The 15,215-nt window shown below is 41.5% G+C and overlaps 2 protein-coding genes across 16 annotated transcripts in view; one reads left to right on the top strand and one right to left on the bottom strand.

Moving 5' to 3' along the window:
- The window catches only part of zmynd8.S (zinc finger, MYND-type containing 8 S homeolog), a 60,748-nt gene extending 52,837 nt beyond the window's left edge, over nt 1-7,911 (top strand). For 11 of the 14 annotated variants that reach the window (XM_041577848.1, XM_041577854.1, XM_041577852.1 and 8 more), the window contains 6 exons: nt 58-138; nt 279-357; nt 1,013-1,252; nt 2,303-2,445; nt 3,945-4,028; nt 7,335-7,911. In XM_041577848.1, the coding sequence (XP_041433782.1) occupies nt 58-138; nt 279-357; nt 1,013-1,252; nt 2,303-2,445; nt 3,945-4,028; nt 7,335-7,424 (717 nt within the window). In that variant the 3' untranslated portion in view covers nt 7,425-7,911. 14 annotated transcript variants of the gene reach the window in all.
- A 6,665-nt stretch (nt 7,912-14,576) lies between these two features.
- eya2.S (EYA transcriptional coactivator and phosphatase 2 S homeolog) overlaps nt 14,577-15,215 on the bottom strand; it is a 121,483-nt gene continuing 120,844 nt past the window's right edge. For both annotated transcript variants that reach the window (XM_018238152.2, XM_018238153.2), the window contains exon 17: nt 14,577-15,215. This exon is cut by the window's right edge and continues 167 nt beyond it. The gene's annotated coding sequence lies outside the window, so the exon portion shown is untranslated.

The raw sequence follows: 15,215 nt of genomic DNA, 5'->3' as shown, positions 1-15,215 counted from the left end.
ATTAACTGTATGTGTGACTGAAATCTAAAGTAAGATTCTGTGTTTCTTTGTTGTCAGATGATGGATGCGATAAAAGGGACGATGACTGAAATCTACAATGACTTGTCTAAAAACACTACTGGGAGCACCATAGCAGAGGTACGGAGCAAGCACAGGGGGTTGCACTCTGTTGCATTGTTGTAATATTGAAGGCTTTATTGAGGCAGTGATGAATCGAAGTACAAACTCAGGAAGTTCTTTTGATTCACTTTGTATCTTGCCGTCGGTTTTTCTTGTAGATCCGAAGATTACGGATTGAAATTGAAAAGCTCCAGTGGCTTCACCAGCAGGAACTCGCTGAAATGAAACACAACCTTGGTAAGAAGAATACTTTGCAATATTGAGGCCTTTCCTAGAGATTTCAACACCTATTAATGGCAAATGTGTTGATATGAGCAGCCCCACTGAGTTGTTTGAGACTTAACTGCAGGGAGTAGTAGATAAGAGGACCTGGTAAATTCCCAATATTTCCCCCAACCCCTCATGGGTGACACAGAGGGGCCTAGAATATTTTTCTTATGCTAAAGGTCTGCAGCAAATCATATTATTACTAGGGATGCACCGAATCCAGGATTCAGTTTGTGATTCGGGCTTTTTCAGCTGGATTCGGATTCAGCCGAATCCTTCTGGCCGGGCAAACCGAATCCTAATTTGCATATGCAAATTAGGGGTGTGGAGGGGAATCATGTGACTTTTTGTCACAAAACAAGGAAGTAAAAAATGTTTTCCCCTTCCCACCCCTAATTTGTATATGCAAATTGGAATTTGGGTTCGGTATTCAGCCGAATCTTTCGCAAGGGATTCGGGGGTTTGGCCGAATCCAAAATAGTGGATTCAGTGAATCCCTAATTATTACAAGGGGTAGTCGGGAGCCAAAAAATGGTTGCCCTCTCCTTCATCAAATGAACACGGTCATTAATCTAAGAGATGTAATTAATTCTAAACTGAACGAATGTATTGTTTACTGTTTAAGAGCTAACAATGGCCGAGATGAGACAGAGTCTGGAGCAGGAGCGAGACCGGCTAACAGCAGAAGTAAAGAAGCAGATGGAGTTAGAAAAACAGCAAGCCGTGGATGAGACAAAAAAGAAGCAGTGGTGTGCCAACTGTAAAAAGGAAGCCATCTTTTATTGTTGTTGGAATACAAGTTACTGTGACTACCCTTGTCAGCAAGCCCATTGGCCAGAGCACATGAAATCATGCACCCAGTCAGGTAAGCATTGGCCGAATCTGCATGGATTACATGGCTTCACTTACCTAGCAACGTCTAGTTGGAATTGTAGGATGCTGCAGAGATGCCTCTCTTGGCTCAGCACAGATATAACTTGATCCAGTCCATTCATACATATCTGAAACGATCACACTGGTTGGTCATAGTAACCTGTGCGGTTCACTGATACCTTCACATGTCCATGTCTTCATTTCTCCGAAGCCTCAGAAATCATTCTCTGCCTCAAAATGATTTAATAAGAAATATACAGACCAGGAGCCGGTAGAATTTGTACAAACTAATAGCAATCATATTAAAGGAGAAGGAAAGCTACTGATGCTGTTTGTTTCCAATAGATTAGCCATAATAGTGCAAGCTATAACACTATATTTATTCTGCAGAATGCTTTACCACACCTGAGTAAAAAGCTCTAGAAGCTCTCTTGTTGTTTAGGATAGCAGCTGCCATATTAGTTTGGTGTGACATCACTTCCTGCCTGAGTCTCCCTCTGCTCTATCCATCTGTGCTGTGGAAATAAGGGCTACTAATAAATTAGATTCGATGGTAGAGCTGTGCGCTGTAGGCAATAAATTGAGCTGGCCCCCATAGTTCCTGTAAAGTAACAGATATTTAAAAAACGCGCACATAAAAGTCATCCTGCTATAGTTCCAGGGGTACCCAGGGCACAAATAATCACTCACCCCAAATCTCCCCCTAACTGGCCTTCAGACTGGGCCCCATAGCTCATAACAAGGTTGGGCCCCCTTAGCTCATAAGCTTATAGCTCTGGGCTCAGTTTACAGCAGAGGAGGGAGAGAGGAGCAAACTGAGCATGCTCAAGCCCTAGCCCTGGAGGTTTAATCTGAAAACAGGAAGTCTGATACAGAAGCCCATGAGTACACAATAGAAGGAAAGAAATGCTGGGTTTCTTTTGACAGAGGACTCAGAGCAGCATTACTTTGAGGGTTTACTGGTGTATTTATATAGACCTTTCTGATAAAGCTTACTTAGTTTTAGCCTTTTCCTTCAAGAAATCTTCTTGTGTATTCACAGCTACGGCCACACAGCAAGAGCCCGACCCCGAACTCAGCACCGATAAATCCACGCAGCCGACCTCTAGCATCCAACCACAGTCAACTGAAGGCAGCAGCACCCCAAAAGAAAAGGAGGTTGACAAAAGCAAAGAAAGTGTGACTGTACGTATCGCTGGTCCGTAGGGTGTCCAGAGCCAAAGTGAGTTCAAAAAAATGTCTTGTCCCCCTGCAGGTGAAAGGAGCTTCTGGCTTTCTGCTCATCTCTTAAAGGCTTCACGTTTTCTTTTCTAATATCACATTCATGCAATATTACAAAGCGGGATGCCTAATGTACACACACACACACATTAATTATATATATATATATTATAAAACCCTTTGTTGTTTGTTCAGTTTGCTCTTCTGAGCTAATTTCTATGGTTAAAAGCTGAATGTTAGAAGTCTGCCCTCTTGTGGTGGGAATGTCAATCACAGCCCAACGCATTGATACGGTGGAGACAGGTAAACTCTTCTGCATCTCCATTTTATTTTTTATGAAAAGAAATGACGACAGGCTGAGACATATACTAGAGTATGTATTGGAGCGTATTTAAAGGATAAGAAAACCTTTAAAATAAGTGAATGTAAAATGAATGAGTGCTATTTTAAGCACTTTTGATATTTACATTCATTATTTTTTATTTATTCCAAGATATTAAGGGATACATGTGCTGTTAATATGAATGAATTTTGTTACAACAGCGCCACCTGCTGGTCAGTTTCCCACCAGTCTGACCACCAAGTAGTCAAGGAAGTTGTCAGGAGAAAGAAAGAGAGGCTGCTCTGTAGTGATGTGCGGGCGGCCCAATACCCGCGAGTTTGGGCCAACCTCGCACTCCTCTTCGCGGGCCACCTTCAAATGCCGGCTTCCAACTTCCATCTTTATAGCCACACACCTGCTCGCCCCGTCCCTTTTGTGACATCATTGGCGGCAAAGGTCTATAAAAGGAACCCGGAAGTCAGATGCAGGCTGAGGGAGGAGGGGGTCGGGTGCGGGTCGGGAAAAACCCGATCCACACATCACTACTGCTCTGATGTTCTTCTGATTAGTAAAGATGTGGGAAAGGTTTCTAATTTTTTTCCCTAAACAGAAGAACATCAGAGCAGCCTCTTTCTCTCTCCTGACAACTTCCTTGACTACTTGGTGGTCAGACTGGTGGGAAACTGACCAGCAGGCGGTGCTGTTGTAACAAAATTCATTCATATTAACAGTACAGATTTCCATTAATATCTTGGAATGAAAAAAGAATAAATAATGAATGTAAATGACAAAAGTGCTTAGACTAGCTCCCTCATCAATTTTACATTCACTTATTTTAAAGGTTTACTTATCCTTTAAGGCCTGCTTTTACCTTGTGCTTGGAGGAGCCCTTTTCCACCCTAAGAATGAACTATAAGTAGGTCTCTTTTGGGTTCCCATTATAGGACGTATTGAGCCAGCCAAACTTGAGAATGACAACTATAATCCTCAGCTTGCCATTGTTAAGGATTCCAATAGTTGTAGCTCTGTCAGTTTGACTCCCATTCCCTCAGTCCTGCCCTATTCGCTCTCACTATATCCACATGGAAGGTGAAGTGTTAGTGCAGATGAAAATGAGAGCTTTCCTGCGCTGTCTCTGCAGATAGCAACAGGTGTGACAAGCAGCCAGCCTATAAAACTGCTCCAGGTGTCGCAGGTGTTTGTCCCAACTACTCACCCCACAATTGTAAGTACCACAATCTCATGTGGCCTGTGCCATTGAGTAGTGTAGCATCTCTGTGTTTCCTCAGCACTGTTGCCCTCGCTTTGCTCTCATTCTTAAGTTCTTTTCCATTGCGTTGTTGGCTGCTGCATGAATTTAACCACATTCAATGCATCTTTTCTTCTAGCTACAACTGCCTCTTTTTCAGCCCAGAAGCTGTAGTAGGAGCCATATTGATTTCAGTATCACTGTATCTACCCCACAGCACACACTGCCCCCTTTTACACGTCATATTTGCCCCACAACTGTCAGAAATCACAGTCATTGTACATTAAAGGGGTTGTTCACCTTCCAAACACTTTTTTTCAGTTGCTTTCAGATTATTCACCAGAAATAAAGACTTTTTTAAACTACTTTTTATTTTTCACCGTTTTTCCAAAATCGACGACAGCTCAGTAATTCAAGTGTAAACTGTCACAATTTTGCAACATTTATTTGCAGCATTCAGCAGTATCTCTGGAGTATTAGCAACTATTGTATCAATTCTAACAGCTGCCTGTAATGAAACCCACGGATTCTGCTCAGCAGGGACAAAGATAAGAAACGTATCAACTAAATGTATCAATTTAGAACAGTTTACAGGGTCAGCGACCCCCCCCCCTCCCACAGCTGCTTTAGAAGGTGAAAAAAATGACACTTTACACTTCAATATTAGAAAAACAGTCACACATAGAAAATAAAAAGTAATTGGAGAAAGTCTTTATTTCTGGGGAACAATCTGAAACCAATTCTGTAGCATTGGAGGAAATCTTTCTCATAAGAAAAGTAATGGAAACTACCACTGGTGCTGTGGCCCTAAATTTTATATATATATATATATATATATATATATATATAATATATATATATATATATATATATATATATATATATATATACATTAGGCGGGGGTGCAATGAGGCTGCGACCACAAATACACATAGACACATACAAGAGTCCTCTGCACTCAACCCATTCTCAATATATTTAAGACAGCGACATTCTGTGCATACTGCCACTAAAAAATGCCTTACCCTTTAAACAAAACAGGGATTGTTCGTCCATATATTGCAACATATCCAAGCTGGCCAACTACGTCAAAGTCATCCCACATCTGGCCAGTCCCACGCTCAACTTTCATCCGATTCATCAAGAATTCCACTGCCTCACTATACATTTCACAAAGGGACTAGGTTTTACCTGCAACTTACTAGCTGCTTTCAAAGTAAACCTCCATACTTGGCTGCCCTTTTATTAGACACCAGTGGGATCACCTGACTATAGCTGGGAAGGGTGGGAGCTACAACATAGAGCTGGTCACTGCTCTTGTATAACTATAACAAACAAGGGAAAGTTGTGCTCACCACTATTTTTTAAAAACATTAGGCGGGGGTGCAATGAGGCTGCGACCACAAAATACACATAGACACATACAAGAGTCCTCTGCACTCAACCCATTCTCAATATATTTAAGAATATATATATATAATGTACCGAGTTAGGGATTCTGCCTTTTTCAGCAGGATTCAGATTCACTGAATCCTTCTGCCCGGACAATCCGAATCCTAATTTACATATGCAAATTAGGGCCGGGAGCGAATTTTTTTTTTGTCACAAAACAAGGAAGTAAAAAATGTTTCCCCCTTCCCACCCTTAATTTTCATATACAAATTAGGATTCGTATTCGGCTGAATCTTTCGCGTAGGATTTGGGGGTTCGGCCAAATCCAAAATAGTGGATTCAGTGCATCCCTAATATAATATATATATATATATATATATATGTGTGCAACTGTGGGTTTTTCTTTCAGAAGTGGTTGACCTGGGGTTTTCCGGATAATGGATCTTTCTGTAATTTGTATCTCCATACCTTAAGTCTACTAGAAAATCATATAAACATGAAATAAAACCCAATAGGCTGGTTTTGCTTCCAATAAGGATTAATTATATCTTAGTTGTGATAAAGTACAAGCTTCTGTTTTATTATTACACAGAAAAGGGAAATCATCTTTTAAAATTTGGATTGTTTGATTATAACGGAGGCTATGGGAGACGGCCTTTCCATAATTCGGAGCTTTCTGGATAACCGGTGTCCGGATAATGGATCCCATACCGTAACTGGCGGAGACAGTAGATTTGCGTTGCTTCAGTTATACAGTAAATACTTGCAGTGCAATGTAGACTCAAAGACTGTCAGAACTGTTGTACAAAAAGGATAATTTCCTCTTGTGATGCAAAATCAGGGTGAGAGAGGATTTATTCCAGGAAAGGGTTAAATAAACTTCATGAGTGTGTGTCTTCCTTTAGCCTCAGCTTTGGTGTAACTATATCGCCATTCTTTTATACGTCTTTTTTTCAAAACGCATCAGTTAATAGTGCTGCTCCAGCAGAATTCTGCACTGAAATCCATTTCTCAAAAGAGCAAACAGATTTTTTTATATTTAATTTTGAAATCTGACATGGGGCGAGACATATTGTCAGTTCCCAACTGCCCCCAGTCATGTGACTTGTGCTCTGATAAACTTCAATCACTCTTTACTGCTGTACTGCAAGTTGGAGTGATATCACCCCCTCCCTTTCCCCCCCAGCAGCCAAACAACAGAACAAGGGGAAGGTAACCAGATAACAGCTCCCTAACACAAGATAACAGCTGCCTGGTAGATCTAAAGCTGGCCATAGACGCAAAGATCCGATCATACAAATCGAGGATTCGTACGATTTTCGTGTGTGGAGAGACCCATGGAGTTCGTCGATTGGCCAGGTTAAGAGATTTCTGTCGGCTGCCGCTAATATCGGAATATCGGACGATTTTCAGTGGGAGACTGTCACCAGCTTTGGTTGGACATAACTGTCATACGATCAGGGGCAGAACATCGGCTGATCTGTTCTTTTACTACTTTATTTAATCTGAATCGTTAGTGGCAGGTCGGGAGATGGTGAAGTCCGATCGTTCTAATCTTTGCATCTATGACCAGCTTAAGAACAGCACTCAATAGTAAAATCCAGGTCCCACTGAGACACATTCAGTTACATTGAGTAGGAGAAACAACAGCCTGCCAGAAAGCAGTTCCATCCTAAAGTGCTGGCTCTTTCTGAAATCACATGACCAGGCAAAATGACCTGAGATGCACCTACACACCAATATTACAACTAAAAAATACACTTGTTGGTTCAGGAATGACATTCTATATTGTAGAGTGAATTATTTGCAGTGTCATTTAGAAATAAAAATCATGACAGAATCCCTTTAATATTCCCTCTAGAATTTAACCATCTTGTTCTTCATTTTCAGAACATCCCAGTCGCGGTGAGTCCAACTGTGGGTTCTGTGAGAGCAGGAGTGCAGTACGTTCAGACCACAGTACAAGTGAGACGGGTGTAGTACGGGGTAAACCCTGCCCTGCTTTTCGGACCCTTTGGTTGGTATCAATGGACAAATAATGGGCAACAAACACTACATTCCTGGCATTGGCCGGGGGACTTCTGCATCTGGCGGGAGGGGCGGGACAATCTGTATCCCAGGATACCGCTCGTGTAATTATTGTACAATTTCTGGATGTCGTTTAAAATTCAAGCACCAGTTCTTTTCTATGGACCTTTAACTTATGATCATGACTTCACAGAGCGAGCGCCAGGCTGCTGCTTCACTTTCCTAAACGGATCGGCCGAAAATCTGCTGGAAATAAACTGTGTGTGTGTGGGGGAGGTGGGGATGGAAGCTGCCATACTGGAACGCAACGGCGGTCGTTATCCTTTGTGAAAAAGAGCGCTTACATGAAATGGATATTACGTGTGTATGAGTGTATGTGACTTGGTGTTATTAATACAAATTCTACAGAGTCGCGTCGATAAACCGATAATGACATAGTGTTTTTTTTTTTTGTTTTTTTATATATATATATATATATATATATATATATATATATATATATATATATATATATATATATATATATATATATATATATATATATATATATATATATATATATATATATATATATATATATATATATATATATATATATATATATATATATATATATATATATATATATATATATATATATATATATATATATATATATATACGGACATCAGGAATTGGAACTTTTCTATAAAAGCATGAGACCATCCCAAAATCAAAGAACCCCACTCAGACTCCGCCTGTTACATTGGATTCCGTATTCCGGTTTCCGTCCGCGATGTTAAACGCTCACGACCAATCAGAGACGAGTTATTGTACCGCACCCTTCCATTCCACATCACTGCGCATTGTAGTCGTTTTCCTCCTTCCATTGTATGTAAAGTGTGTTGAGCGGCTACACGGAGACGCAGAGATTACATGTAACGCACACGCTAACAGAGACGACCGGAGATTTTTGTTATTGCCCACGCGTCCGGAGTCGAATTAGCCGCGCTGGCCTTATTTGTGAAGCATTTTAGCATATCCGAAGTATTTTTTCACATTTTCTTTGTATAAAATTTGTATTAAATCTTAAATTTTTTTTTTCCTTTTTTGATTCTTTAGTGTATTTTTTTTTTTTATGAAAAAGCTTAATTTTAAATCAGCAGAGGGTTAAGTTCACCTTTACATTAACTTTTAGTATGATGCAGACAGGGATTTTCTAAGATAATTTGCCATTGGTCTTCATTTTGTTTTGTTTTTTTTTTAGCTTTCTGGTTGCTGTCGTTCCAGTTTTCCCTAGCAACCAGGCAGTAGTTTGAACAAGGGACTAGAAGATGAATAGGAGAGACGGTATAGAAAGATAAGCAATAGAAAATAACATAATTGTAGCGGCAACAAGTAGTAGGGGTCAGTGACCCACAGCTGAAAGCTAAAAATGTGGCTTTCTGGTTGCTGGGGGTCCAGTTTACCCTAGCAACCAGGCATTAGTTTGAACGAGGGACTATAAGCTAGGGGGTCACCATCTTGGAAAGTGTCTGTGACACTCACATGCTCAGTGGGCTCTGATTGGCTGTTGAGAAGCTAAGCTTAGGGCTCGTCACTAATTATCCAGCAGAAAATGAGCTTCCCTGGCTGTAATATAAGCTGATGCTACAGGTTTGCTGATTATTAAATTCTGATGCTAATTGCACTGGTTTCTGTGCTGCCATGTAGTAATTATGTGTATTAATTACTAATCAGCCTTATATTGTGACATTTCTATTCTATGTGTACTGTATATTGTGAGTGGCTCCCTAAGCTCAGTAAGTGACAGCAGCACAGAGCATGTGCAGTGAATCAGCAGAAAAGAAGATGGGGAGCTACTGGGGCATCTTTGGAGACACAGATCTTTACTGCTAAAGGGCTGTGGTTGCCTTGGGCTGGTACAGAAGCACAAAACATCATGTACAACATTTCTAGCTACTTCTTTAGTTAGGCTTTAGTTCTCCTTTAAGATTATTATGGAACATGCAGGGCCACCATCCTGGGTGTACAGGGCTACTGAAATAGGGTTCCCACCTTCCCCTTTTTCCGGGACCAGACTGGGGGGCAAGCGGTGACATCAAGGGGACGAGTGCTGTCATGGGAGGAGTTGGTGATATTGGGGGCGGGATCAGTGACATCTGGGGCGGTGTTATGGCATGATGATGGGCGATTGGCCGATCACTATGTCAATCTAAGGGGACGAGTGATGTCAGGGGAGGAGTTGGTGACTTTGGGGGAGGTCATTGCAGATGAATCCAGATGCACACCGCTTTAGTTGAAGTTGTCAAAAGTGATTTATTAATCCCATATAAGCATCACAAAAGGTCAACGTTTCAGACAGCTCCGGGGCCCTTTACCCTTTATCAAACCATTGGGGGAGGTGATATGACATGATGATATATGATTGGCCGATCACTGAGTGATGTCAGATGAGAAGGAGTTGGTGACATTGGGGGCGGGATCAGTGACGTCCAGGGCGGTGTTATGAGATGATGATAAATGATTGGCCGATCACTATGTCAATCTAAGGGGATAAGTGATGTCAGAGGAGGAGTTGGTGACATTGGGGGTGGGATCAGTGATGTCCGGGGCGGTGTTATCGCATGATAATTAGGGATGCACCGAATACACCCCCAAATCCTGCACGAAGGATTCGGCCGAATACCGAACTGAATCCTAATTTGCATATGCAAATTAGGGGTGGGAAGGGGAAAACATTTTTACTTCCTTGTTTTGTGATAAGTCCTGCGTTTTCCTTCTCCGTCCTAATTTGCATATGCAAATTCGGATTCGGTTCCGCTGGACAGAAGGATTTCGGCCGAATCCGAATCTTGCTGAAAAAGGCCAAATCCCGCACCAAATCCTGGATTCAGTGCATCCCTAATGATAATAGGTGATTGGCCGATCACTATGTCAATCTAATAGCGTCCTGCCCAGTTTGACCTGGACAGTCCTCCCGAAAACCAGGCTGTCAGTGTGGACACCAGGCAGTTGGCAACTCTACACCGACAAGGACCCCTAGAGACCAATAGATGGGATTTACATACTATAAATTAGGAAGGGAGTGGGTGGGGTTAATGAGGGTGATGGCTTGGATCAGGGATGTGATCATAAATACACAGGCCATATTTACCCCATTCTAGTCCCACCACCTCCGTCTACATGTGACTGTGGCTAATTATAAGAATGTTAAAAAAAAATGCTGTCACTGATGTCTTGGAGCCTTTGCAGCAATGCCATGTTCTGAGGATGCCGTCACTGCTGTTATCCAAGACTTGATGCGCCACCTAGTGGCAGAAAGCAAAAACCTCTGCGTTCACATTTAACATTTGGGTTTAAAAATAAAATATCTAAAAACCCGTAACATAATGATAAGAAACGGCCGGCGCCTGATTATCTTAAAGGAACAGCGTCGCTTTAACCAATATATATATATAGGAATAACAATGTGTGTGCAATAAACGTAGAAATAAAAGTGCAGCGCTTCATCCCTTTGTTTCCCAGCCGGCGGGGAAGGGCCCTCCAGGCTGTCATTCCATGCGGTCAACTTTCTACATGAAACACATGTCTGCAAATAATTCAATTAGGGGCCACGCATGGGATGAGGGTCGGGGCTGCAGCGAATCGCCTGGATTCCTCCTATTAGCTGCGACCGCAGGGTTAATTCATGTCATACGCAGGATCCGACATCAGACGCCAAGCGATGTTCAATTACGTGTCAATCTGTTCTTAATTCCAGTGACCAAAATCATAAAATTGACCCCCAGACATCAATCAGAGCGACCTCTCGTCAGTTCTGCTGCGGCCGTACCCCCCCCCCCCCAATGCTCGGAAACATAAAACCAGACCCCGGGTATCAGATGGTCTATTGTTTCATTAACATGTGTGCCAACTATGTGCCACAAACTGACAGTTGTAACCAAATCCCCCCTCTCTCTTAAACCGGCTGTTTTACAAGCTGTCCACATGGGGGAGCTGTAGGCTAAAACTTACATATAGGTTTATTCTGTCTTCTTCCTGCGGTTATTGCTTCTACTTTTATAAGAGAACCTTCCAAATTAAAGGGCATACAAAGAGAAAAAAAATAAAATCCAATTTTTACTTTTTTCAATGAAAAAGAAACCTATCTCCAATATACTTTAATTTAAAAATGTGTACCGTTTTTATAAGAAACCTGACTGTATGCAGTGAAATTCTCCCTTCATTTACTGCTGTGGATAGGAATTGTCAGATGGTCCCTAACTTCTCTGCAGGGAAACAATCATACTTATGTACAGCAGGGGGAGCCCCCGCCTTACTTCCCAGCCATGCAGAACTCAAGCAGCTTTGTTTGTTTCCCTGTAGAGCAGTCGGAGACTGTGTCGAGATTTGTATTGGATTTTATTTTTGCCTTTACATCCCCTTTACTGTTTCCAACTCCAGCTGCAGGGACAAAGATCATGGAGCCAGATTTAAACAGATAAACTGGGATTCTATTTGGAGGATTATTTTGCTGCAGCCACTGGTTCTGCAGAGTTGGAGAAAGTTTGTATTAAACAATACAAAAACTATAAAATCCACATTAGATCACATGACAACACAGGAGCCAGTGCAGTCTGTATATTCTGATTATTAATCAGTCTTGCTGTATCGGCTTCTGGCAGATATTATTTGACTTGTGCTGTTTTGATCATTTATGACGACCCCTAAGCAGCCCAGACCACACTGAGCATGTGCACAGTCTTGGTCTTGCAAAGATGTATAACAAAGTTACAAGATGGTGACCCCCTGTGGCCAACTTTGAAAGCATAAATCATTTGTTTGATTAGGCTTGTGGTGCAGTAAGTTCGTGTTTATGTTTAATATACAAAATACAGCATTTCGAGCCTTATTCTATTTTACACTTTACTTCGTCTTTAAAAGAAAAATGAATGACCCCCAGTGGAGCAGATATTTGTTTTGTAGCTCTGATTCCTAGAATGTTCTACACATTGGAGAATTATAATGAAACATAAAGTGTTATGGCCAAGTAGTCATTTAATTGACACTCCGAATCAATTAAAAAAGGATTGTGGGTAAAAATGGCAACTGGTGCCTTTGAGGATAAACACATCAGGGATGAGTCCCATTCTCCCCTTTGGAAGGATCTTTCCACCAAGTATCAGAGCTCAGGCCAAGTGATCCTTCTATTTGTTTTTATTATGAGGCCGGACTGGAATTTTGCAACGTGTTAAAGTGATACCAGATGGGGTGTGAAGTCTGCGGGAAAAAACGATTATCCCTGCGAGGGTTTCATGGTCTCCCCCATCACAAACTCATCGGGCCCTTGTTTGTTAGACATGAACGAGTCTGCACTGATCTCACAGCTTCTCAGCCCAAAGACAAGCAATCATGCGCGACTGTCACGTATAATCCCCAAACTGAAATGTTGGTCTCTAACTGCCACCCTACCACATGGATTAAACCAACATACTTCATTGCTGGCTGTAGGCTTAAAGGATAAGTAAACCTTAAAAATTGTAAAATGTAAAATTGATGAGCGACTATTCTAAGCACTTTTGCAATGTACATTCATTATTTATTTATTTTTAATTCCAAGATATTAAGGGATACATGTACTGTTAATATGAATGAATTTTGTTACAACAGCGCCACCTGCTGGTCAGTTTCCCACCAGTCTGACCACCAAGTAGTCAAGGAAGTTGTCAGGAGAAAGAAAGAGTCTGCTCTGATGTTCTTCTGCTTAGGAATAAAATTAGAAACCTTTCTCAAATCTTTCCTAAGCAGAAGAACATCAGAGCAGCCTCTTTCTTTCTCCTGACAACTTCCTTGACTACTTGGTGGTCAGACTGGTGGGAAAATGACCAGCAGGTGGCGCTGTTGTAACAAAATTCATTCATGTTAACAGTACAGATTTGAGTATGAGTAAGCCTATATATGAGTAAGTGCCCCAACAGGCACGAAACGCATTAGGCCATTTTTTTTGCTATGTCCTAATAAATATTTTTGACTGTTTTTGGAGGGACTCACAATTATTGCTGCATATTCTTGGATATGCACTTGTGGACTGCGGTGAACTGTGAGTATATCCCCCCCCCGCACATACACATTTTTGCTTGCTTGTATAACTTATTGAAACCTTTTTGATTGTGGTAGTGCATACACTGGTTCCTGGCACCTGTTCTTCCTGTTATGAATGTTCTTCTGCTTAGGAAAATGTGAGAAAGGTTTCTGATTTTTTTTCCTAAGCAGAACATCAGAGAAGCCTCTTTCTTTCTCCTGACAACTTCCTTGACTACTTAGTGGTCAGACTGGTGGGAAACTGACATCAGAGCAGCCTCTCTTTCTCCTGACAACTTCCTTGACTACTTAATGGTCAGACTGGTGGGAAACTGACAGAGCAGCCTCTCTTTCTCCTGACAACTTCCTTGACTACTTAGTGGTCAGACTTGTGTAAAACTGACATCAGAGTAGTCTCTTTCTTTCTCCTGACAACTTCCTTGACGACTTAGTGGTCAGACTGGTGGGAAACTGACATCAGAGCAGCCTCTCTTTCTCCTGACAACTTCCTTGACTACTTGCTGGTCAGACTGGTGGGAAAATGACCAGCAGGAGGCGCTGTTGAAACAAAATTCATTCATATTAACAGTACATGTATCCCTTAATATCTTGGAATAAAAAATAAATAAATAATGAATGTAAATGACAAAGTGATTAGAATAGCCTTTAAAGCTACAGGGTACAATGACATTCCTGACAATTCCGTGGACAATTTGGGGAAGCCTTTTTCCTGTTTCAGCACAGTAATGTCTCCGTGGATAAAGTCAGGTCCATACAGAATGGGTTTGCTGAAATGAGAAGAACTTGACTTTCCAAAGCCCAGACCTCAACCCTACTGAACCTCTGTGGGAACCCCAACTGAGAGCCAGGCCTGATCCCCAACATCAGTGCCTAACCTCTCTAAGGCTCTTGTGGCTGAATGGAAGAAACTGCCATCAACAATGTTCCAACAGTTAGTGGGGTCCCTCCCAGAAGAGTAGGGCTGATGTTATAGTAGCAAAGGGAGGAGCAACTTCATAGTAATACACACATTTCAAGCTGGGTATGAATTTCCCCAAAATGTAAACGTAGTTTTCTTTAATGCCTTTTTTCATTCATGACAACATATTTTTTTTTTCCCGTTTTACCTATATATATAAAAAAAAAAAAGAAAGATGGCAGCATAAGGCACGGCGTAGACGCATGCACAGTCCACATACCATCTATACAAGGTTCAAACATAACTATAGTCATTTGTACCAACCGTTACTAATGTACACAACCTGATTGTCCCCAGCCTTCGCCGTGTGAAGAAAAGAATTATTAAATAAGATCCACGTACACCCACCCTCCCCTCTCCGACAGGTAAAGGAGCATAATGACAGAAAAAAAACCGAGAGAAGTCCATAAATTAGAAAAACAAAATACAAAAAAACAAAAAAAAAAATCAACGATTTGACTCCATGGTGGGTAATCCATTGTGTAGTGGGTTTGGCCCGGTCTATCTGTGAGGCCAATACGTTTTATTATCTCTTTACAGTTGATCCATCAAGTCCATTTGTGCTGATACGTAGTCCGTGTGGAGAGGTGGATAAACCCGCACTAGTAGTCCAGGTTCAGCAATAAGCGTCTGATTAAATTATACAAGTTTTGCCTTGGGTTGGATTCTCCATCGCTTGACTATCCAGCCCATCCGTCTGGTGGAGTTTCCCTAGAGAAGGA

Source organism: Xenopus laevis, chromosome 9_10S (assembly GCF_017654675.1).
Source record: "Xenopus laevis strain J_2021 chromosome 9_10S, Xenopus_laevis_v10.1, whole genome shotgun sequence".
Lineage (NCBI taxonomy): Eukaryota > Metazoa > Chordata > Amphibia > Anura > Pipidae > Xenopus > Xenopus laevis.
This window is presented reverse-complemented; position numbering and strand designations above follow the sequence as displayed.